Here is a 25,729-nt window from a genome sequence, read left to right on the forward strand (position 1 = left end):
GCCACAAAACTGGAAGTAAAAACCTGTCATTTCACTTAAAGCCTTCACTGGGAGAAGGTGACCTTGGGAGCACAAAGGGAGGCGAGGGGAAAGCAGGAAAAAAGCAAGCACAACGTAAATTCGCAGCTCTCAGCGAAGAGGAGTGAACGATACTTAACATACTGTGTGAACTACCCGCGCATTAATTCTTAAATGTAATCCAATCAAAAAAAGACACGTGGCAGTCATTGGCAAACACTGATGCACACATTACAGAGCATTTGAATCACTGTAAATATTATTTGAAATATTTTATGTCTAGTTTGATAATTTTCTCCATTTTACTTTATTCTGCTGTGGGGAGATAAACTGCAAAAAACACAAACCTTTGTTAAGGTAATTTTAGATGTCTGTGGAGTTGTAACATTTGTCTTGGGAACCCCCACAGCCTGAGAGATCCTAAGCAATTAAGTTCACCCCAGCTGTGTGTGCTGGAACACCGACAGGCTTACCACCTACAGTATTCCTGAGGCCACACTTTTTTGAAAAAGCATTTTTGTGGTTTGATTCCAATGTTGAGAAAAAAGGAGCATTAATTCCCTCTTCTAATACAAGATAAGTTTTAGCACTGTTTGCTACATTCTCTTTTCTCTCCAGAATTATTTGAGTTTTATTTATTTATTTATTTATTTATTTAATAGAGGCATGTTTTATTTATTTATTTGTTTGTTTGTTTGTTTGTTTGTTTATACAAGCACTGGGTACAGTCAGAAGCGTGGGAGGGTGAGAGAATTCACCAGAGCCAGAGCGGGGAGCAGAGCAGGCAGAAGGACCGAAGTACACTGCTGAGGGGAGCAGCGGGCGGCAGGAGAGGTTTGTGTGCCATGTGGGACCCTCTTCTGGTGGCCGGGGAGCAGCCGGGGATCGAACCAGCGCCACAGAGGCCACGGGCAGCTTTACAACCCAGCGCTCAACCGCTGCGCCACCTGGGAGGCCCAAATTATTTGAGTTTTATTTATTTATTTTTTTAAGTCATCCAAACTTTTTATTTATTTATTTATTTATTTATTTTTAAAATAATAAATTTTATTTTTATATTCCCCCATACAATTGCAACCCCCCCATTCTGACCCCAATCCCTCCCCTCCCGCCCCCCACCCCCCAAAAAAGTGTCTCTGGTTCATAGTTTTTTGTTGATTTTGATTTTCACTTTCTTATAGTTATTCATTTTCCTGGTCCCTTATTTAAGTTTTCTAGATTCCTGCTATGAGTGAGACCATCCGGTATTTGAGTTTTAAAGGTTCAAATCCTGATGCAGAAAACTGAATCCAACTCTGAGAAAAGCGCAGAGGCACCGCTCTCTGGCCCTTGGGGAGGGGCGTGTCCCCCTTACCTTTATCATAGATTTCCTTCAAGACTCCTCGCTTTATCAGCTCCTCTCTGCTTTGCCTCATTGATATTTTCCTTTCCAGGGCTACAAGCAAAAGACAAACAGAGAAGCAGTTGTGAGCAGGTAACCTGTCTTTTAAAGGAATCCTGTTTTAATATGTACTGAAATGGAATGTATGGGAAAGCTTCTGCAAATTGTTCTTTTTTTCCCCCCGCATTTGGAAGACTGTCAGCATCATTTTTCTTTTCTTTTTTTTAAATTTAATTTATTTTTTTATATATTTTACATCATTCTACCTTTTTGTACAATACATGCTTTCTCCTCTCAGGTGTAGTGTTTGCTTCTGCAAATAATTCTTTACTAATGTAAGCTAATGATGCCACTTAAAATTTTTATGCTATAAGCATTTCAATCAGATGATTTCATTTAATGTTTAAAACAACCTTCAAATTACCTATGAAGTAGGTATTTTTATTCATTTTATTTATGGCTGAGGAAAGTACAGCACAGAGGTGCTTGACTACCTGCAAGAGTCACAGGTTATTGAGAAGCCGGACTAGGATTCAAAGCCACAAGTGCCCACCTCATACCGGCTTGACTCTGTCATACTGCCTTCCCTGGGCCTGGCCTTCCTCCTAGGTGGGATTTCTTTTTTTACTTATCTCTTTCTTACATTACCTTTCACTGAGGATTTTGTTGTTTCCTACCTACATCTGTGAAAATATGTCCTAAAAAGCTTTCTGGATTGGTACCCCAGTGTAGGGTAAGGAAAAATGTCAGGCTTTTCTGCCCTCCCGCCATCAGGATAGATGATGGATCCTTGCGGTCCTGAACACATGCCTGATGGCGGGCACCTGGAGTAGGGTGTGGGCATAGGTAGATGGGATTCACCTGGGCTGTGCTTTTAAGTGCGGCATCACGGGGACGCCAGTAGAAGCCAAAAGAGAAGCCGAGAGAGAAGCAAAAGAAGCAGTAACTGAGAGAAGGCCGGAGAGCCCAGAGTGAAGACCTGCTGGGGGCTGGGAGGCCTGCCAGCCTCCCGGCCCCCCTGCCTGCCATATGCCTGGTGAACCCCAATAAAAGACTGCAAAACCCCTGAGGACTCTGACTCTTCCTTTACCCGGTCTGCTGGATATTAGAAAACCTGGTCGGTGGCCTGTCCTGCCCTTACACTCAGGTCCCTAAAGATAGACTTGGGATGGTAGGAGAACTGCAGGGGCCAACCCACTGTAGGGTAAGGTAAAAGTATCAGGCTTTTCTGCCCTCCCGCCATTAGGATAGATGACAGAACCGTGTGGTCCCGAATGCATGCCTGATGGCGGGCACCTGGAGTAGGGTGTGGGCATAGGTAGATGGGATTCACCTGGGCTAAGACTGGGCTTTTAAGGGCGGTCTCACAGAGATGCCAGCAGGAGCAGTAGAAGCAGAAGCAGAACTACGAGAGAAGCAGAGACCACCAGAGAACGCTAGAGAGCCCAGATAGAGTGAAGACTTGCTGAGGGCTGGGAGGCTTGCCAGCCTCTCGGCCCCCCAGCCCTCCACCCCCCCCTGCCTGCCGTGTACCTGGTAAATCCCAATAAAAGCCTGCAAAAGCCACTGAGGGCTCCAGGACTCTCTCCTCCTTTACCCCATCTGCTGGATCAGAAAACCTGCTCAGTGGCCTTCCTGTCCTCTACACCCGCCCACTGCTCTCCTCTCTTCTGCTCCACTGGTGCAGCCAAGGGGGGAGGAGGACCGATCAGTTATGACAGTGCCTCTCTGGGACCCAGGTCCTCACCTGAGCCAAGTGCTCTAGCAGCTGGGGGCTGGAGGAGGTAAGAGGATCAGTGGGCATGAGGGAGGGTAATTCAAGTGGAAATGGAGCCAGGATGGAGCTCAGGAGCAGCTCTAAAGGGCAGGCCCATGGCTCCAGGTGGTGGGAGGACTCAGAGGCGTTTGGGGAGGAAAGCTATTCCAGCTGCTGCCATTTCAGCTTCTGAGTAAATACTGAGTGGAGGAGGTGAGAGGTTATTTCTGTTGTCTTTGTCAGTGGGAGACATCCTTTTGGTTCATTGCTATTCAAGGGGAAAAGCCAGTTGTAAAATAAGGCAACTATTTTATACAGACAGATGCAATACAGATTAACACACAAACCCACAGCTCAACAGAATTTAGACCAAAGAATATGAATAAGAACTAGAAAGCAAGCAGGGAAACAGTCCAGGACTGTGATTCTAACTCATCCTGCTGTCAGCTGTGTGACCCTTGTCAAGTCACTTTGCCAGTCTGGGCAAGTCGAATGCTTCAGCCCAGCTACTGCCATTTAATAGTCTAGGGTGAGATCCAGAGGTAAGTGTTCTAATAGAGAGCTCTCTGGTTATTCTTAAGCATATCAAGGTTGAACATCATTAATTATATATTTTGGAACTTATTATTTTATTTTTCATTTTGTGGTAGAATATTTTATTCCTTTCAATATTTTGTAAATTTTATACCATGTTCACATATTGCTTTTATAAACACACAAAAAAGCAAAGCACCCAAGAGAAAAAACTGCATAAATCATATTCTAGACATTAGGTATAATAATGAAAGCCTAGAAAATAAAGTACTCTATTGTAGGGGGACCAGCCCCAGACTGGGCTGGTTCATGGTTGATTTGGGCAGGTCTTGGAGCCCTTGGTAGATTTGATAGACCTTCAGTGCTGAAGCAGGGGACCACATACACAGACAGACCAGCAGGCAGGGAGGCAGACATGAGGGAGGCGGGGGGCTGGCCTGAGAGGATGGCTGGGGGCAGACAGCACCCGAGGTTTCCAGCCCTTGTTATCTCTGTGTTCTCTCCATGGCTTCTTTCTGGTTTCTCTCTCCTTATCTCTTTTTATCTCTGACTTCCTGGCCCAGGTATCCATATTTACATATGGGCATGCCCCATGCTCTCTGGCTTCTCCATCCAGATGTCCACAAACACAGGTGTGCATGCCTGTGCCCGCATTCCCAAGCACTTTTTAAAAAAAGATTTATTTAAGCACACAAGAACTGGGGTACAGGCCAGAGGGGTGGAGGATTCACAAGAGACAGAGTGGGGATCAGAACAGGCCAACTAACTGAAACACACTGCTGAGGGGAGCAGCAGGTGAGTCAGGAGAGGTCTGCTGCGCCATGTGGGTCAGCTCCCTGGCCAGGGATCGAACTCATGCTGCAGTGGCTGCGGATAGCTTCATAGGTTGCATCTCAATCCCCTGTGCCACCAAGGAGGCCTCCAAAGCACTTTTTACTCAAGAGCAATATCATGTGTGGGTAATGAAACCTGAGAGGAAAGCAAGGCTGGAGGTGGCAGCTGCAGAGGCCCATGGCGGGAAGCAAAAGAGCCTGATTTAACCCATTTTCCTTACATTATAGAAGGGAATTATTTAAGTAAAATACCATATTATGACTACTTAGAAAATTTATATACTTGTGAAGATTATTCACAACATAATAATCCATTTTTGACTATTGTAATTAAAAAGCAGGATAAGTGCAGATAGATTATAATGCCAATTATGTAATTAAACATGCATAAAGCCAAAGATTCAAATAAATGAGGAAAGAAATGAAAGGTAATTTTTTTTGCTCAGATGGTAAAACTTAAATTTCCTGTAATGTTAAAACTTTAAAGAATTTTTGAGGTAAAGTACCTGCAGAACTTATTATTTTAAGAAATGCTATATTCTAACACTTGCTCTTAAATTATAATTATGTGGTATAAAACAGAAAAATAAATGTTCGGTTAGGATGCATTAGGATCTAATATACTGAGACCATGCGAATGATAAAATAGTTACATATCAATGTAGGCCCAGAATGCAGGCAGGAGGGCCACAGGGAAGGCGTAGGGTTAAAGGTGGGTGTAGAATCACCAGAGAAGTGTCTGATTTGGGGAGTGAAGGAGTTCTAAGATCCTACCGCATGACAATATGGTGGCAGGAGAGAAGAAGGGATTTCCCTATGAAGAAGAGGAAGGACAAGAGAATGAAAGAGAACTGCAAGCCAGTTGGAAAGTTCTGCTTGGTTTTTTAAAAAGGTTTCTTAGCAGCACCCTGAGAAAAGACTGGAGATGAAACAGGAGACCCCCCACTCAGGGCTCCAGTGCTTGGCCCCAGAGCACTGCCTGTGAGCAGTGCAAGTTGCATTTTACTGCCCACCACCAGTGGCTCCGCTGGGGCTCAGGCTGCTGGCAGAAGCCAGCAGTGATAGCGAAGAGACAGCAGTGGTGACCCTAGCATGCCACCACAGGGCATGCAGCCCCTGAGGCTCCATGGGGCCAGCTCCTGTGCTCCGGCTCTCTCCAGTTGCAGGCAGTAGAGAGGCCCTTGGATTTGGTGCCTGGATCATGGAATGAACCAATCAGGTGTGAGCTTTGAGCTGACTGGTAAATGCTCCAATCAGACATAGGATTGAAACCTATTCAATCAGACTGGTAGGTGGGGGGCCCAGACTGAGGAGATAAGGCAGGGCAGGAGCCAGCTTGGGAATGCGATCCACTGCTTGCACTGGGCTCTCCGGCTTGCTTGGACTGAACTGCCTTCTACTACACTCCTGTACTCTGACTGCACTTTTGCCTGCTTGGGACTTGCTCTGAGTTGCTTGCTCAGACTCACTTGCTTGGACTGGATACTTGCTTGCTTGGACTGGACGCTCTCAGATGCATCCAGCAGCTGACCTCTGAAGGAAGAAGAGAAGCCAAGAAGCTTCACAGAGACGCCAAAGAGCTTCACAGAGGCCTGGGGGGCCGCACCTCTCTCCAGCATGCCTCTGCCATCACCTGAAAGGAGCACCAGGCCTTGGGCCTGGTGTCTCAAAGAGCTCTATGTTGGAGTGGGCCAGCAACTCATGGGGAGCTGTGGCGGTAGTGACCGACATTACTGGCCGGTGCTGTCCAGCCCTGTTGATGAGTGACCAGCACTCTGTGTCCGGGTGCCCTCTGAGAGCTGTTGGTCATCTAGCAGCATCTACTCCTGATGCTGCTGTCTTTGCTGCTGTCGGGCCCAGTGTCAGGTGTTGTCCATCCTGACCTTCGGACTGCTGCTGAGGGCTGCTGTGGTGTCATCTCAGCAGCCCCACTTGTGAGCACCTCCAGCTGTGGTGAGTGGGATCCTGGCCCACTGTTTGCCATGAGCTCCAGGCTCTGGATGGGACGGCACCATCTTGGATGAGAGCCTTTTGTTTAGGACTTTTGGACACTGTCTAGGGTGAGATAACCAGCCACTTGTGGACTTGAGAACTCCTTGTTTCCCGTTTGCTAAGCAAACCCCATTGTTGTTGTTTCTGGCCTGAGCGGTTTTGCAATTGTGGGTGTGGGTGAAGAACCCAGAGACGGTGAGCGACTTGTCCTCCACTGGCACTGTTCCTTTGGAGGTTACCACACCCCCCTGAGAGGCAAGGTGAAGTGGGTTTTTTTAAGCTAGTGATTTAACACTAACTTATGTTTTAGGAGTGTAGGTTCACACATCTACAGATGCTGCTGTCATAACACGCTCCCCAGCAAGCACCAACCGTCCTGCCAATGAGCCACTCACTCCCTAAAGCCCCTAATTCTTGTAGTTCAGTTTTGCTATCAGATTTCAAAGTTTAATCAGTTAACAGATCTTTTGGGTGACTTTAAGTGACCAAATATACACAAACATGGTTTGCCATCCTGAATTAAAACGCATAAAATGATAAACTAGATTTCCCTTTTTGAAAAATGAGATTGCTCAGGGGCTTTTCAAAACCACAGTTTAAAGCAGGCAGACATGATCTTCAGTGCTAAAGGGAGTGTCTGCAGTGAGGCGGACATAGACTTGGATACGGACGTCCTAGTTGGCGCGTATCACTGAGTATCACTAGATCATGGATGTTCTCAGGCCAGCCACATGACCATCTGGACTTCAGTTCTCACCACACTCACTCAGCAGCTACAGACCTGCTCCCCACCATGGGAGGCACTCTGTTGGGGGCTGAAGTGATGATGACCACAGGGACAGCAACACCCCCCCCGCCCCCCGCAGCTTAGCGTCTGCAGACAAATGTGCAGCTCACAGAGCCATGAAAAGGAGACATCACTTAATGTGTGATGACAAACTGAGCAAAGGTCTTTTCAAAAAAAGAGATAAGGGGTTAGCACAGCATATACTAAATAACCTGCCCAACTGGGATGTTAGAAACAGCTTTTCTGAGGAAGAGAATCCCAAGCTGAGTTTGAAGATGAATATATATTATTTCAACACAGAGAGCTCAGATAGGAGCTGAAGAAATCTTCTAAATGCAGCAAACCAGGTAATGGCTCCTGATGAAGGAATCATGGTGTCATGGAGGGATAGAAAGGAAGCCTGTGTGAGCCAAAAGTGCCAGAGGGCAGGGACCTGGCACTGCAGGTCTCTCAGCTCATGTTTTTTGAAGGGCAATGGGATGAAATGATCAGATTTGAGTATTTGAAAGGGCAACACCCATTTTAGCATGAGGAGTGAATTGGAGGGAGGCTGGATCTGAGGGGTTACAACAACCTACACCAGAGATGATGGCAGTTTATTTTTTTTTATATTTTTAAAAAGATTTATTTATTTATACAAGAAACGGGGTACAGGCCAGACGCACGGGAGGGTGAGAGGATTCACCAGAGACAGAGCGGGGAACAGAACATGCAGACTGATGAAATACACTGCTAAGGGGAGCAGTGGGCGAGACTGGAGAGGTCTGCCGCGCCATGTGGGACCCTCCCGGGCCGGCCGGGATCGAACCGGCGCTGCAGAGGCTGCTGACAGCTTCACAGCGCTGTGTTCCACTGCCTGCGCCACCAGGGGAGGCCCGATAATGGCAGTTTAGACTAAGATGCTGGCAATGGACATGGAGACAGAGGAGACTATCAAGGCATGAGAAGGGGACAATGATGCTTGGAAGTTAAGGATTAAATATGGGAGGTGAAGGAAAGACAGGAGTTAAGGGTGACTCCTTATTTCCTTGTTTGCATAGCTGAAAGGAAGGTGGTGTTGACATGAAGGCAGGTGACACAGGTGAGAACCAGGCCTGGTGAAATGGGAGCGATACCACATGTATGAAAACACCAAACAGAGATGGAAGCTCAGCAAGACTGCACTATGGCTACAGACTATGCTGGATTCTCCCAGGCACCAGTGCTCCCTCAGACTTTTCCCTGGAAATACTCTGGTGGCAAAGGAGGAATGCTGGGGTGCCATTTCCTTAATATATTCAGCTTTTTCTTAAAAATTAAGGTGGACCCCATCTAATAGCTGCTCTTATTTAAAGAAGAAAATACTCCCCACCCCCCCAACACACACTCCTTGCCTATTTCCAAGTTTGACACTTTGGAACAAGATGGCGTGTTTATGCTTTGGCTGTTGTCCAATTCCTCCTACACAACCCTGTGCCACAGGGCACTCACAGATCATTTTGAGAGGGGTGGGATGTTACATTATTTAACTCACTCTACTTATGGTCCTGTGAAATATTCTTACTCCCATTTTACAGTTGAGGTAGCTGAGACTCAGGAAATTAACTTACTCAAAGTAAGTGGAAGCGCAAAAAGACTTGTTAATGCCTGCTTTCCTTTTTCCATCATTCCACATGATTGTAAAGACCATTATGTAGAAAGCCACAAGAATGGAAGCAAATTTATTAGTAGTTTGTTTGGGGTTGAATGTGACAGCAAAATGACATATTAACCCTTTACTTTTAGGAACTTCTTCCTTTGAAGGCACCTTTCATGGATCTTTCAACAAAGCATGTTCAATGCCGCTCTTTTTTTTTTTTTTTAAAGATTTATTTATTTATGCATGCAAGAACTGGGGTACAGGTCAGAGGTGTGGGGGGTGAGAGGAGTCATCAGAGACAGAGTGGGGAACAGAACAGGCACATTGACTTAAACACACTGCTGAGGGGAGCAGCGGGCGAGTCAGGAGAGGTCTGCTACACCAGGTGGGTATCTCCCTGGCTGGGGATCGAACTCATGCTGCAGTGGCTGCAGACAGCTTCATAGTGCTGTCTCTTAACAAACCCTTGCACCATCAGGGAGGTCCTTGACGCCTCTCTTCTAACTGTACCTCCAGCTGCCCTTCTAAAGGTAGAGCTGAGTTTATTATTTTAGAGAGAAATCTACCATTTTATTTTTATGATGAAAAATTATTAAGTCTAACTTTATTCATTTGTTTTTACTAGAGATGACTGGTGTACACCACTGTATGTGATTCAGAGGCTTAGGAACCAAAGAAACTCACCAGTCTAGGAGATGAAATCAAGTGAGCTTTCTGAGGAAGAAGAGCACTTCAAATCATTCTCCTGGTCGACTATGGAACCATAAAGCACAGGAGGGGGAAGTGTAGTTTGGGGTGGGGGAAAGCAAGAGAATGATTTCCCTTGCATTGACCAAGTCTAGGTGCAATCCTCCTCTTTAATAGTTTTGTCTTTGGTAGAACAAAGTTGAAAAAGAAGAGAAGAAATTATGTTTCTGTCTGTATTTAAATATTCCTCTTACAGAGGCCAGAAGAAGAGGAGAAATGCCTTTTTATTTTCTGTGTTTCTGATATGTTTACATATGGGGCCCTAGCTGAGCCTGGAGAGACTGCCTCCAACCAGGACAAGCTGATTTCTACAGAGTCAAAAACTTCTGTGAGCCTGCCTTTCAAATGCGGACCAAACACCCTCAAACCACATCCTTGTGGGGCTCTCACACTCCAGCCACTTTTGCCCTCCCCTAATCCCACCAGGGATGGGTCACCAGACAAAGAGACAGTCTCAGTGCCTCAGAAAGCCCCCAGCATTACTCACACTGGCCAGGTGAGCTTGCTTGCCCTGCCCTGCCATTCCGTCTGTCTGTGGAAGCCACCATAAATGCTCTGCCCATGCTTCTCCCCATCCCTCTGCTTCTGGCTGGCCCTGCTCCTTCCCTGGTGGCCCTGAATGGTATGGTATGTGTTCTCCTGGAATCTGAGAATACAACACACTCTCTTTGCAGCGGCAGTCATCTCCTGATCTGGTGGCTTTGCCATCCCTGAACAATAAAAAAACCAAAATTTTAAAACTGACATTTTAAAATCGACATTTAAAAAGGTGCCTATCCTTGCATTAGTTTGTAAACAAAGGGAATATAAAGGGATTTTCCACAGCTTTTGGTTCCATCTCATTGTTCTGAAGTCTGTTTACATTTGAGCAAGTGCTTTAGAAGCAGGGAGGCTGGTTCTAAAGGAAGAGCTGATCCTCACAGTCCATGCCCCGAAGCCTGGAGACTAATAACGGCAGTGCTAGTGTAATTGCTTCTGTAAACTCCTCCGAGCCTCCACTGCTGTCTATGCCGTATTTACTGGAAGCCCGTTCCCATCATCTCTCCTTCATTATTTTACCAGTCTCCCTATTACATGGATTTGTATTAAGCCCAGGAATCCTGTGCTTCTCTAACACCGGTGAACTTAAAATAGGCATCTTGGCTGGCCCCCTGAGAGAATCCACCAAAGAGAATGCCTGGGTTAGATGAATAGATTTCAGATATTCTTTTTAATTTTTTTTGCACATGCACGCACATACGCTTTATTTATGAAAGTTTGTGAAAACATTTTCATTGTACATAATTCAAGAAATAGGGAAAACAAAGTCTTTTCACACTGTTTCTTTCTACATGAAATCATTACATTTCACTACCATCTTCCTTTGAGTTTTTCATTCTCTAACACTCTCTTTTCTCTCCTCCCTCCCACTCTGCCTCTCTCCTACACACTCTTACAACCCCATGTTATATCTGTACAGTCTTAAAATCACAAATAGAAGTATCTTGCTCATATGTTCTATACTTCCTATTTTCCTCTCATTAAGTCCACAGAAGCATCTCTTTTTTTTGAGTAATGCACACCACAGGATATACATACTATAATTTATTTAACCATCTGCAATTGAAGGAAATTTAAGTTGTTTCAATTTTTTGGCATACAAACATTGCTACTGTTAAATTCTTGCTCAGGCACCCAAAGGACAGGCATAAGATTTTTGTGAAAATAGACTGCTGGACATACAATTTCTGGGCAGGGCATTGTCTCTGTACTGATGGAAGAAAAGAAACCCTTATGTGTCACAAGATGAGGAAATGAAAAAATAAAGCATTTACTGATGCTAGAAGAAGTTACTTGATTCTACTCAGAACACCAGAGCAGGAACTTGCTTAGCTTTTGCTCTAGGATAATCTGTCTCTGTTGATTTCTCTGCTCAGTGCCTTTAAATTACATTCTTTAGGGAATAGGAGTTTGAAGGAGGAAGACCAACCGAGAAATGATAAAATTTTCAGAAACCTACTGCAGAGTATTATACCTTCAGTGGTTAAAACAATTAATGTGCAAGTAAAATTTGTAGCTTTTATCCCTTTTAAAATTTTACAACTCCAGTGAAAGTGAATTTAGGCTAGAAATTTATAAGTGACAAATAGAATGAGTCTTTTGCACTTAGAATATACCTCGGCTTCCCATCTGACTCATAAATAATGAGGATTATTAATATAATGCAACAACTACAGCCTAGAAGGACCCAGCACAAAACAATCAACCCATAATTATACTATCTTCAGAGAAATGCTTTAATTTATTTTAAGATGAAGAAGCTCTGTTTCAAAATTATATTTATACATACAATATAAAGAAGAGGGTAAAGGAGAGCAAGAATTTGGAGAGTGGAAAAAAAAAACCAAGGTTTTTTAAAAAAATTTAAATCATTTAAAAAATCAGAGGTAACTGCCCATTCATCTTTTATTTCATAAGGAAATTAATGACAAAAGCAACAGAGTAGCCAAGAAAAGTAAGAAGGAATGGAACTCAAAGCGTCGCTTTTCAGGCAGACTGAAGACAAACATGTCTAAGAAGTCATGTTAACCTAGAAGCTATTTGTAGGAACACTAGGTATTTCGTCTTTACTAACTTAGATGTTCAAGAAAACCATGAATTTCTAAGCATTTTGTCAAATGTGCAGTATCCAGGTAAACAGGGTTTTGATTACTTGGTTACACAAGGAAAACTTGAGTTCTAATTCAAAATGAAATTTTATTTTATATTTGGCAATTAAGGCCAAGTGATCCTCAAAATCAGAGAGATTGACCAGTTCAGAATCCAAACCACATAGCAACTCCACCTCATAGATAGACTCTAAGACATAAGTATACTGGTCACCTGGTAATAAACACATATCCTGGCTCCCTCATTACTAGAGGGGGAACTTCAGTGAAGGTAAAAGTGGAGGAGGAAAATGAACAAAGTTCCTTATCTCCAACAAGGCAACTCAGACATTAAACTTGTGTAATGCTGAGTAGCTAATTTGAATAAACACTTCATGGCCCATGAGGTAGGAGATGAGATTCTTTGCTTACTGTTGTTTGTGATTACATCAATGTCACCTAGATCAGCATTTTCTGTGGTCTGTTCTGCAGAACAGTAAACCTTCTTCTACCCAGCCCCTGCCAGATGCTCTGAGAACAGTGACTTTGGGAAATGCCATTGGAGAACCAGAGTGCTCAAGAGCACAAGAGGACACACAGCAAACAATATGGTTTAAGCCAATTTAACCCAGAGCTTCTCTCAGATTCATTGGCCAACACGACCCTTTGATGGGGCATCCTGGAACTTTCTCTCTGAGGAAACTTTTCTCTCTGGAAATTTACATACCAGGTTTCAGGGAAAATTTGTGGTTTTCTTTTGAGCAGTCCATCCAATTCAGCAGGGATGTAGTTAGTTGGGGAGGGGCCATCCGTCTAGGAGGGGGTGACTGAACTGGAAGATCCTAACCAAGCAGGTGACCAGCCATTTCTCTACCTGTTCTGCATCTCTCAAGCTTCACGCAATGAGCTCCCCATGGGCCAGCCACACATCAGTCCCCAGGTAGGTCCAGGTATAGATTTACCCCAAGGGGTTTAATACCACAGAGTATCTGCCCAAAGTAACAATTTTGGTTCTGATATAATTGATTTTAGGTACTTCTTTCTGAGAGTAACTCAGACAGTAATTTCCTCTGGAGCCACAGATCATGAAAGTAGAAGCACATTGCCAGCATACAGATTTGTATTCCTCCTTACTGTGGGAGCATCACCTGCAGCTGGTTCCGTAGGAGAACCACCCACTGACCAAGTGTATGGGAAGAAGGAAGGATCACAGATTCATTTTAAGCTGAGGTTGTGCTCTACATTCTTCATGGATCTGGATCAGATCCTGGTTTAAGCAAATTACTTTAAAAGTATTTTGGGGTCAATTGGGAACATATAAATATGGATTGGGTATTAGATGATACTAGGGAATTAGTCTTATTACATGTTATAATACCTTGGCGTTATATAGGGCATTTTTCTAATTTTTTAGAGATTTTTGATTAGAGATATCTGTAATTCACTTTAAAAATATTTCAAGGAAAGGCCTCCCCTGGTGGCGCAGCGGTTGAGCGCTGGGCTCTGAGGCTGCCCGCAGCCTCTGCGGCGCCAGTTCATTCCCTGGGCACCGGCGGGGTCCCACAAAAAAAACAAATTCAAGGAAAAAAATCAATTGAAATGGCCAAATCTTAGTAATTATTTGGTAATAGCTAAACAGTAATATCATTATACAATTCTTTCAACTCCCCCTACTTTTTTTTTTAAAAAAAGATTTATTTATTTATGCATACAAGAGCTGGGGTACAGACCAGAGGGATGGGGGTGAGAGGATTCACCAGAGACAGAGTGGAGACAGAACAGTCAGATCAACTGAAATACAATACTGAGGGGAGTAGTGGGCGAGACAGGAGAGGTCTGCTGCACCATGTGGGTAGCTCCCTGGTCAGGGAGCGAACTCATGCTGCAGTGGCTGTTGGTAGCTTCATAGGTTGCGTCTTAACCCATTGCGCCACCAGGGAGGTCCCTCAACTTCCCCTACTTTTGAAAAATATCAAAATAATAAGTAAGCACAAAATGAATTTTACAAGCAATGTTGAGCTGAAAAGAGCAATACAAAAAAAAAAAAAAAAAGCAACCAATGTGGAAAAACTATGTTTCCATTTATATAAAGTCCGAAAACTGGCCAAAATCCCACAACGACAAAACAATTGTAGAAAGCTAAAGCTCTAAAGTTTGAAATCACAAAAAAAAAGCAAAGGAAGGATATGATCACAACAAAAATCAGAACAGGTGCCAAGGGGAACTGTAAACAGGCACTTTCAGGGGGTTACAGGTGCTGCCCATATTTTATTTTTTGCCTTGGGTGGGGTTACACAGTATTCACTTTACAGTCATTTTTTAAATTAATGTTGAAACTCATGTTGCATTTTCCTGATGTATGTTTTATTTTGAAAAATAAAATCATTAAAGGCACATTCTTTTTGTACTATTGCATCAGTCTCTGGAAGGGAATGAAAAACTCAACCACCATATAATGAATTTATGCAGTTGGTCAGCAGACTTACTCCTGTTAATGAAAGAAAAGCAATAAAATCACAAGGCAATAAAAGTCACAAGTCTTCCCCTGGTTGCTCCTTTTATTAGGTCAGGCAGGAGTGGAGAGGGTTGTGCTATTACTTGCAGGTCTCCAGGTCGGACAGGAACCTGAAGCTTTTGGGGAAGAGTTGGCAAAGTTTTAGGGGTGAGTAATTTTGCAGAAGTAAAAATTCTGATTTTTGAAACAGGGCGGACTTTTCTTAGAGTCCATCCTCAAAGTGACAAGTAAGAACAAGCAAGGGGAGTTCGCAAGGATCGGGCTCAGCCATCTTAGGGAGCAGACTCAGGTAGGTTTGTGTTACAAGGGGCAGATTCCATTTTTAATTTCTTTACTCCAATCTGCACAGGAAACTTCAAATTCTAGTAGATAAGTATCAATTTTCTCTTCTGAGATCTATGAGACACACAAAAAAAATCTCCTTCTCCATATATTGGCCCCCTGTTATTGGGATGTGGTAGAACCAAACTTAATAAAGCTAAGATGTGAAAAAAAAATTGATGTTAGGCTCCATTCACAGCCTTCACTTTGTCCTTTCATCTATATATCACCTAGCAGGATAGACATTTTCATTGAATGTGAAACAGGAGGCCCTAGAGTGATAGGGAAGGCACTATAATGGAAGTGTTTATATTAGAAAGAGCCCAGCCCTTTGGGGCTTGCTTCTATTACTTGTAGGAAAGCATGTCATAATATCTAGATTTTTGTGATTGTGCATGGAGCCACAATTCACATGTTCTCTGTTGCCTCTAAAACTTCCCCCAGGAATAGAAAGAAAACTCATTGATTTAGAGTTAGCTAAGTGAGTTAGTTGCTCCTTCCAGATGTAGGAAGCATAATGCTGTAGTGTACTTCATTCCAGACACCTAATTATTATTGATCACTTTATGATAGAAATGTACTGCCTAAAGCACTGAAGAATGGAAATCTGAAATCCTGCCCAGAATGGCTTAAACACCCCAGCTACCACCTGTTACCAAAAAGATAATAGGGCCCTTGTTCAAAGTGTTTTGTGGTGACAAGTACATGGAAATAAGCTTGCTGCTTCACTGCTTGATTTTCTACTCATGGTCATTAGAAGGTAATATTAGAATACCTTTCACATCTTAATTTTCTGACACTTTATAAGACAGAGAAAGACAGCAGCATTGGATTTAGGGGTTTTATTTGTTCTTATTATCTACAGTCAGAACTAAAATCAGCTAATAATTTTGAACAAAAATTAAAAAAATCATAACTATGTATAGTTATGTCAGATTTCCACTCAAATAGTTTTCATGAAAGGGATATATTGTACAAAGACTTGACTTCTCTCCTCCATTGCCATGGTAACACTATATATTAGTAGCTGTTCTCCTTGCTTTTCTCATAGTACATTATGTATGTCTAAAAACAACTCCAGAGTTTGGGATTAATTTCTCCATTTTGCAGATAAAGAAAGTGTTAAGTAACTTGCCCAAGATATAAAGTTCAACCTAAGCCAAGTGATTTCAGTGTGTGAACACTCAAATATGACATTATCTTGCCCATCTATCTTGCCTTTATGAGTCAGGGATATGCTTTACAATTTGTCCATCCTCTACATAAAAAAAATTAACTTGTACAGATAGGCTATCATGCATCTACAGGCGAACTAATATTGGATTTTTGACTATTTTCTGGGCAAAATGATCTGTAGATGATTATTTCTTAAATAATTTAATGAAGCTTAGGGATTATTTGCCATTGAATGAGGTTTCACATACAAAGACCAAGCAACATAAAGTTCTTGTACATAAAGTTCTATAAACTGTGGATTGTTAATTACAACCACTCTTCATTTATAAACATTTTAAACTGTCAGAGGAAATGCAGTCACACACACATTTAAAAAAAATAGCAGGATTCAATTTCTTTCATTTGCTTGAATCTGATTTTTTTTTTAAAGATTTATTTATTTATAGAAGCACTGGGGTACAGGCCAGAGGTGTGGGAGGGTGAGAGAATTCAAAATCACCAGAGACAGAGTGGGGAGCAGAACAGGCAGACTGATGAAATACACTGCTGAGGGGAGCAGTGGGTGAGACAGGAGAGGTCTGCCGCACCATATGGGAATCCCCCTGGCCAGTCGGGAATCGAACCCCGCTGCAGAGGCTGCAGACAGCTTCACAGCGCTGCACTCAACTGCCTGCGCCACCAGGGAGGCCCTTGAATCTGATTCTTTAGGACAAGAACTTTGTTCCATAATATTGTCCAACAGTTTCTCAATTCTAGGGATTAACTCCCATTTATGGGTTGGTTTAAGTAAAGTCCTGGGCAAAAGCAGCAATTTAGAATTCAGATTCTGATTTTTAGTACCACCAGGGCTTGAGGGGGTAAAAGGGTGAAGTACCCAATGGGGCTCTGGTACTGATGGGAGTTCAGCTGACCTCAGTGGTGTTCAAAGGCAAATACTGGCCATCAGCCATTTACTTTCTTGCTGGAAAATCCATAAAAAGGTCTGTGCTGGCCCTCATCATTAGGTTGATAGAAAATCTTGTCTGAGGTTGCACCTATATATTACAGGAATGAGTGATGAAACAGATCAATCAACTTGATTTGATTTTTCCTGTTTTTAAAACTTCCTGTGACCTGACAAGAGCTAATTAGATAATTGCTATGAACCATGAAGATAGCATCTAAACAGAAACTGTCTGGACTCTGTCCCAGTTGTGCTGAAACTATTAGCTCAGTGGTGCTATTGGTTCATTTCTTTTTAATCGTGGTCAAACATACTTAAAAAATTTACCATCTTAACCAGTTCAGTAGTGTCAAGAATACTCAATTGTGCAACCAATCTCCAGAACTCTTTCATCTTGCAAAACTGACACTCGATCCCCATTAAACAAGGCCCATTTTTTCCTACTTCCTGCCCCCAGGCTGCCACCTTTTTACTTTTTGTCTCTATGAATCTGACTGCTCTGAGTACCTCAAAGCAGTGGAACCATACAGTATTTGTCTTATTTGTGACTGGTTTAATTCATTTAGCATGGTATTCTCAAGGTTCATACCTGTTGTAGTATGGGACAGGATTTCTTTCCTTGTTAAGGTTGAGTAATATTGGATATGTGACATTTTGTTTATCCATTCATCCATCAATGGGCATTTGGGTTGCTTCCACCTCTTGGTTATTGTGAATAATGCTGCTATTAAACATCAGTTGACAAATATCTCTTCATCATCCTATTTCAATTCTTTTGGCTATGTACTGAAAGTGGAATTGTTAGATCATATGATGATTTATTTTTACGTTTTTAAGAAAATGCTATACTGTTTTCCACAATGGCTGTATTATTTTACACGCCTATCAACAGTGCATAAAGGCTTCAGTTTCTTTACATCCAGACAACACTTGTTTTCTGTTTTGTTTAGAGTAGTCATCCTAATGGGATGAGGTGGTAAACTTTGCAAAAAGATGTCAAAATTCAGGGAGAGGGGAAGTATGAGAATATAGACATATAGTATTTGACCAAGAGTTTAAATGCTTTTAAAGATTTTGATTTCTTCAGCTCAGGTCATAAAAATATCACAAACTATACTATAATCCTCTTTTGACCCTTTGGAGTTATAAGTCTTGATTAATTTATAAAAGAAAAGTGGGGATTGAGTTTGTGGAAAGGATGAATAAGAGAAAAGGTTACATTTGCTTTCTTTTTTTTAATCAAAGATTTTTATTTATTTATACAAGAACCGGGGTATAAGCCAGATGTGCAGGAGGGTGAGAGGATTCACCAGAGACAGAGTGGGGAACAGAACAGGCAGACTGACTGAAATACACTGCTGATGGGCGTAGCGGACGAGACAGGAGAGGCCTGCCACGCCATGTAGGCATCTTGCAGGCGGGCCAAGATCGAACCTGAGCTGCAGAGGCTGCAGACAGCCTCACAGCGCAGTGCTCAACCGCCTGTGCCACCAAGGGAGGCCCAGAAAAGGTTACATTTTCCAGAGAAAGAAATAAAGTCTTTGTTATTGTTGTTGTTTTTACTTTCGAACTTTTATTCACGATTAATGAAGGACATTAGCAAATATTTGTATCTCCTTCCACTGTGTATGAGGGTCTTTAATTATGTATGAGGAAGCCTGGATAGCTGGTATCCATGCGATTTCTTTCAAGTTTCTGTGGGGTTTGAAACCACACTGTCCATTCAAGTTGAATTACTCAAGGGAAAATTTTAGGGGGACTATAACTGAGTCCAAAGGTAGCAAGAGTGGATTCTGTAAGCTTTCCAGCACCGTGTTTCAAAAAGATAGAAAAAATATTTATATGGAAAAAAAGAACTAGTTTGTGAATATGTAGAGCAGATGTTGGCAAACTTTTTCTGTAAAGGCCAGTCTCTGTGGAAACCACTTCACCACAGCAGCCACAGTATGCAAATGAATGAGCATGGCTGTGTGCCAATAAAATTTTATTTACAAAATCAAGTGGAGAGATGGATTTGGTCTGTAGGTCACAGTTTCCTAACCCATATTGTGGAAGACTAATTTAAAAGTTAGTTTTTTCATAAATTGAAGGAGGAAGAACAAACTTTTAAGCCTTATGGCAAAAAAAAAAGATATAATTAAGTATAAAATTGTAACTTTCACATAAAACATACATTTCATGGCTCTATGTTATATCTATTATTTTAATACTTGATATGAAGAATCTTACAATGCAATAAATGTTGAACTTCATTAAAAGTGAATGCTTTGATTTTACTCTGTACGGGAATTATAACCAAGATGAAAATGCATACATTGTGCAAAAATGAAAAATGATGTAAAAATATATAAAATAAAAATAAAGAAATAAAGAAAAATGTTTTCATAATAAAATCATATATGCTATAAAAAATATATCAGATTCTAGCCCACCCCCCAAAATGAATGCTTAACTTTACAAAAAAAAAAAAACAAACCCTCAGATCAACAAGCAAAAATCATATCCTTACTCAGAAATCACATAACAAATTCTTGCTGTTGTCATAAGGAAATGAAATTTTCCTCATTAACATACAACTGGAGATTCCAAAGTCACCACAAAGAGGAAATGGTCCTCTTCAAGTGGGTATCTGACCCAATGTCCTACTTCAGCTCAGGTCATAAAAATATCACAAACTATAGTCCTCCTTTGACCCTTTGGAGTTATAAGACTTTTGACTTCTTTATAAAAGAAAAGTAGGGATTGAGTTTGTGGAAAGGATGAATAAGAGAAAAGGTTACATTTTCCAGAGAAAGAAATAAAGGCTTTATTATTGTTGTTTTTATTTTCAAATTTTTCTTCATGATTAATGAAGTACAATAGCAAGTATTTGTATCTTCCTCCCTTGAAGTTTCTCTCAAAGTGGTGACGAAGACACACTCCTTACTAAGCTCTAGTCTGGCTCCTTTGACCCTCCGTCTTTATGAGGCATCAACCTTGGCATGTAAGAACTCAATTTTCAACACAAGTGATTTTGTCCACCCCTACATTAAAGAGACCTGAACACTAGCATAGTTTCTAGCAGCTCAATACCATTTTTTACATCATTTTTTATTTTTGCAAAATGTATGCATTTTCATCTTGGTTATAGTCCCCATACAATTCCTACCCCCCTTATTTTGACCCTAATCCTTCCTCCCCTCCCCCACTGTGGTGTGTCTCTGGTTTATAGTTGCTTGTTGATTTTGATTTTTACTTTATTCAATTAGTCTTTTTCCTGATCTCTTATTTAGGTTTTCTAAATTCCTGCTATGAGTGAGACCATCTGGTATTTTTCTTTTTCTTTCTGGTTTATTTTGCTGAGCATGATCCCTTCCAGCTCCACCCATGTTGCTGCAAATGGCATGAGTTTATCTTTTTTGATTGCTGAGTAATATTCATTGTGCATATGTACCACATCTTCTTGAGCCAGTCATCTATTTTTGGGCATTTGGGTTGTTTCCATAGCTTAGCTATTGTAAATAGTGCTGCTAAAAACATAGGGATGCAGGTGCCATTTTCAATTAATGATTCTGTGTCCTTTGGGTAAATACCTAGGAGTGGAATTGCTGGATCATATGGAAGCTCCTTCTTTAGCAGGTTGAGGAATCTCCACACAGCTTTCCATAGTGGTTGGGCCAGTTTGCACTTCCACCAGCAGTGCAGAAGAGTTCCTTTTTCTCCGCATCCTCGCCAACATTTGTTGTAGCTAGTTTTTTTAATATGTGCCATTCTCACTGATTTGCATTTTCCTGATTACAAGTGATGCTACATCAAATTAAAGAGCTTCTGTACATCAAAAGAGACAGTAACCAAAACAAAGAGACATCCTACCAACTGGGAGAAAATTTTTGCAAACAACACTAATGATAAAGGACTGATCACACAAATCTACAAAGAGCTGAAGAGACTCAACAAAAACAAAGTAAATAATACAGTCAAAAAATGGACAGAAGAGCTAAAGGGGAAATTCTCCAAAGCGGAAATGAAAATGACTAACAGGCATATGAAAAAATGTTCTAACTCCCTTTTAGTGTTTGTCTCAAAAAGTTCACTGTCACCACATGAATTTAAAAGGTTTTGTGGGCCTCCCCTGGTGGCGCAGAGGTTGAGTGCTGGGCTGCGAAGCTGCCTGAAGCCTCTGCAGCAACGGTTCAATCCCAGCTGCCGGTGAGGGTCCCACATGGCACGCAGACCTCTCCTGCTGCGCCCACGGCTCCCCTCAGGAGTGTATTTCGTCAGTCTGCCTGTTCTGTTCCCTGCTCTGGCTCTGGTGAATTCTCTCGCCCTCCTGCGCTTCTGACTATACCCAATGCTTGTATAAATAAATAAATAAATCTTTAAAAAAAAAAAAAAAAAGAAGGGTTTGTTCCAGCCAAAACCTGACACAGATCCCTGAGTTCCCTTACAGCACTTGCTTTAGAAAACTTACAATAGCAAATTCTTCTTTCTCTGTCCCTTTGAGATGTGTGTATGTATACACACACATACACACACACACATTTATCTTTTACAACTCAAGAGTATCTTTCTCAAAGACCTGGAAGCCATTTCTTTGAAATATTATCATCAAAAAGGACAGTCTAGGGATGTTGAGGGTAGGAGCCTAAATTTGAAAGGAGCTAGTTCACAGCCAGAAGGTCTTATTACTTTTCTTAGCATAACTTTTCCTTTATTGTACCCCAGTGTTTAAAAGATCTGCTTTTTGTTTCTGTGGAGTTGAGCTCCGGTTACACTGGGGTCCCTCCTCTACTGCAGTAGTAAGGGATAAAATCTGTCTGACTGCTTTTAATAAGTGTCCAGCTATTTTCTCTTTGACAGTGGGAATGTGACAGGCTCCGCATTGCCTTCCAAGGCATTGCTCCATCTTTAACTTTGGGATCCAAAAGGGATAAAACTTGCTCCTCTTATTTTCCTTGGCATGTTGAGATGCATCACTCCTTCCAATCCCTGGGATGCCAAACCGACACTATGAATGATGCTTCATAGAGGACTCCAAGAGACATTTTTCTCTCCCACACCTGGAACCCACCCTCACAGTGTCAGATTTCTGGAGAGATAGGCTTCATCTAGTCAGTGAAACCAGGAACAGATTCACCCTTTCCCTTTCCCAAGCACATGGGCACCTGTGCATGTAATCACAGCTCAGCACAATACAGAAGCATAGGTATCATATATTATTTTTATTTTGGACAAAAGACAACTTTTGAAAAGATGCATTTTTTTCAGAATCTCTGATTTAAGATGACTTTTGTCCAAATCTAATACACTCATTTAAGTCATTCATCTATTCACTCACCAAATACTGGGGTTCTTTAAATTAAGATACTGGCCAAACTTTAGGTAGTAGGCATATCAGCTTGATTCCTAGGTACACCTTGAAATATTACTTTTCATTTGCTGCACTTATTAAATGAGAGAAAATCAGAGTAGAACAAAAACAACCCAAAATCTAATGCCTCATGTTATCGGACTCTGCAAAGAAGCTTTTTTATTCTGGGCACGAAAGATTGTCCACTGATTAACTCAGCATCATCAACTAATTTTTCCCTAACAGATTACCCCCCCATAATGAAGTTAGTAATTGTCATCACTTCATCATTACCTACAATGTCATGAACAGAAACTTGCTAGTATTTACTATGTGCAAGGGGCAGAACATGGAGAAAGTCTTTATGTTTGCAGAATGTGCAGTCCTAATGAGGGCCCAGGCCTTTGCACAAGGCGTGTAAGCTAAGGGCCAAGGAAAAGGAGAGAGGCAGGGATGACTGTTGGTTCGGAGGAGGGGGCAGTCATTTGGCAGGTACAACCAGGTGGGACTTGATGGGAAAACTTAGATTTGCTCCTGATAACTTGAGTCAGGAAGTCCCACGAGTGAATCAGAACTACAATAAAGGCTTCAACCAGTTTTTCCCCTAAGTTATGGTAACTCCTGTTGAGTTACTAATTTTCAAAGGTTAATACAAGTACCTCTGCTTTAATAGAAGAAGTTGATGTCTGTGATATGAATCAATCTTCAAAGTTTCATGTCTGTTTTAGTAATGTGGTGAGGGGCCATTTGAATTTCTTTTCCTGAAGGAGGTCTAAGTACTATTTTACCAGTTATTGTTCATGGGAAGGATTTAGTGGGAGATTGGGAAATATCATGAAGGTCAAATTTTGAATGACATCTGAGTTCAATCTTTTTCTAAACTCTGGCATTGCAAACGATCTTTTCTCTATTATTAAAGGAACATGAGAGGATTAAAGAAATGTTACATTTGTGTTTGAGGGTTAGTCAAATGAACCATTAAAAATATTTAAAAGGTCTACTCAACATGTCTAACAAGCTCAGAAAGCTTTTTAACAGCAGAATGTAATTTTAACAGCAGAATATGTTTAACAGCAGAAATGTTATCAATTTAAATAGAGGTGAAATGTCTGAAAAATTTGAATAAGCTCTTGAAACAAAGAAATATTAACTGAAGAAAATTTAAAAGTAAACATTGCTCTTGACTTTTGAGTTATAGGATTTAAATATAGCATCTACATCTCTTGTGACTAGCTGATTTTAGAGAAATGGCAGGGACAGATCTCACCAGATGTTCCAGCTGATTCTGTCAGAGCTGAGTCTTCAGGGAGGATAGCCCACGGGCCGGGCAGGGCAACCAGATCTCAGCAGTCTATTCCGCCAGAAGACAATGAGCAAATCTCAAATATTTTATCTGTGATTTTTTTCATTCTAACAATTTCATTCGGATTTGAGGACATCCTATGTCCTAGGCACACAGAGACACTGGTGAATAAGACACTCACTCTCATATTGGCAATCGGGGAACTCCCGCTCTACTTCAGCATTCTGACTGAGACCCCCACTTTCAGTAATGAATCCTTTTCTCAGTTTCATTCTTTTTTTTAAAGATTTTATTTATTATTATTATTATTATTTCAAGATTTATTTATTTATTTACACAAGCACTGGATACAGTTAGAAGCACGGGAGGGTGAGAGAATTCACCAGAGCCAGAGAGGAAGCAGAACAGGCAGACTGACAAGTACACTGCTGAGGGGAGCAGCGGGTGGCAGGAGAGGTCTGCGCACCATGTGGGACCCTCGCCCCGCGGCTGGGGATTGAACTGGCACTGCAGAGGCTGCGGGCAGTTTTGCAGCCCAGTGCTCAACCGCTGCGCCACCGGGGAGGCCCCTCAGTTTCATTCTTAAACTCTCTATTGTTAGGGGCTAAAAATCTTCCCATTTCTTACATTTTTACTGGAGTTATTTTTCCTGAGGATTTCTGCTTAGGGAATGCAATTGTGCACTTGAAACTCCAGGTCCATCTCTGAGCCTGTGCTGTGTATCTTACTAAGTTTGATTACCCACCCTCCTATGTTTGGCATTATTTTGTCATTCTCCCAAATGAGGTAGGCAATGAATCACTTTATAGTAAATCCCTTTCTGTACTGAATTTGTATTCTATCCCAATCATATGGGGAGGGTGGAAAGTGGTCTTCTTTGAGCTAGGGGTGGAAAAGAGAAGGTGGTATTATATTTTGAATGATTTGGGACATCCAAATGAAAATATCTATGGTCAATTAAATACATACAATTAAATATATAATACACTCACATATACATGTATGTATGTTTGTGTGTATCTGTGTGCGCATGTGTATAAAGTTTTGATAAGATCCCAGAAGCAAAGAGAAACAAAATGGAGTTCAGTATAAAATCAAAGGAGGGAATGGGTTTCTTAGGGACATTAAATTAAATGAATAAAAACAAAAGGGCAATGACTGAGCCTTAGATACAACCACAATGCCATAGTGATGAGAGTGGATGAAAAAATTCACCCAAAGGTAGGTGGGGTGGGGAGAGGGAGCAAAACTATCAGAATCAGAATCTAGGCTTTAACAACACTAGGTATTTTGAATATTATAGGCAAGTAGTACTCTATTTCCTAAAGGTACTCTATTTCATACAATGGTTGTATAATAATTGTTAAAACAACACCTTTAATGAGATTTACTATGTAATTCATATTCAAAGAATAATTTTTTACCTTTTAAAATGTTCATTTTAAAGTTATTGTCATTTCCTAATTTGCATTGCTGAGGAAAGGCATTTCAATTTTTCAAATAAAGAAATGACACATTACAAAAGCCTCCTACAAATGACATACTTGGATATAGAGAAAAATCCATGATCCAGCAATTCCACTCCTAGGTGGAATTTATCTTCCACCCAAAGAACATAAAAACATGAATTCCAAAGGAAACTCTCACTCCTATGTTTATTGCAGCACTATTTAAAATAGCCAAGGTATGAAAACAACGTAAATTCCCCAAAACAGATGTGTGGATCAGGAAGATGTGGTATATATACACAATGGAATGCTATTCAGCAATCAAAAAGTCATGCCATTTGTGGCAAGGTGGATGGAACTGGAAGGGATTATGCTGAATAAAATAAGCCAGAAGGAGAAAG

General features: G+C 41.5%; 1 protein-coding gene across 1 annotated transcript in view; it reads right to left on the reverse strand.

The window, feature by feature from the left end:
* LOC311167460 (phosphatase and actin regulator 1-like) overlaps positions 1-25,729 on the reverse strand; it is a gene marked incomplete at both ends in the record, with an annotated part of 511,830 nt that overhangs the window by 72,158 nt on the left and 413,943 nt on the right. The window contains one exon of the mRNA XM_084228480.1: positions 1,373-1,453. Within this exon, the coding sequence (XP_084084606.1) occupies positions 1,373-1,453 (81 nt within the window). The remainder of the gene's footprint in view (positions 1-1,372; positions 1,454-25,729) is intronic.

Source organism: Talpa europaea (assembly GCF_964194135.1).
Source record: "Talpa europaea genome assembly, chromosome: 2".
NCBI classification, from domain to species: Eukaryota; Metazoa; Chordata; class Mammalia; order Eulipotyphla; family Talpidae; genus Talpa; species Talpa europaea.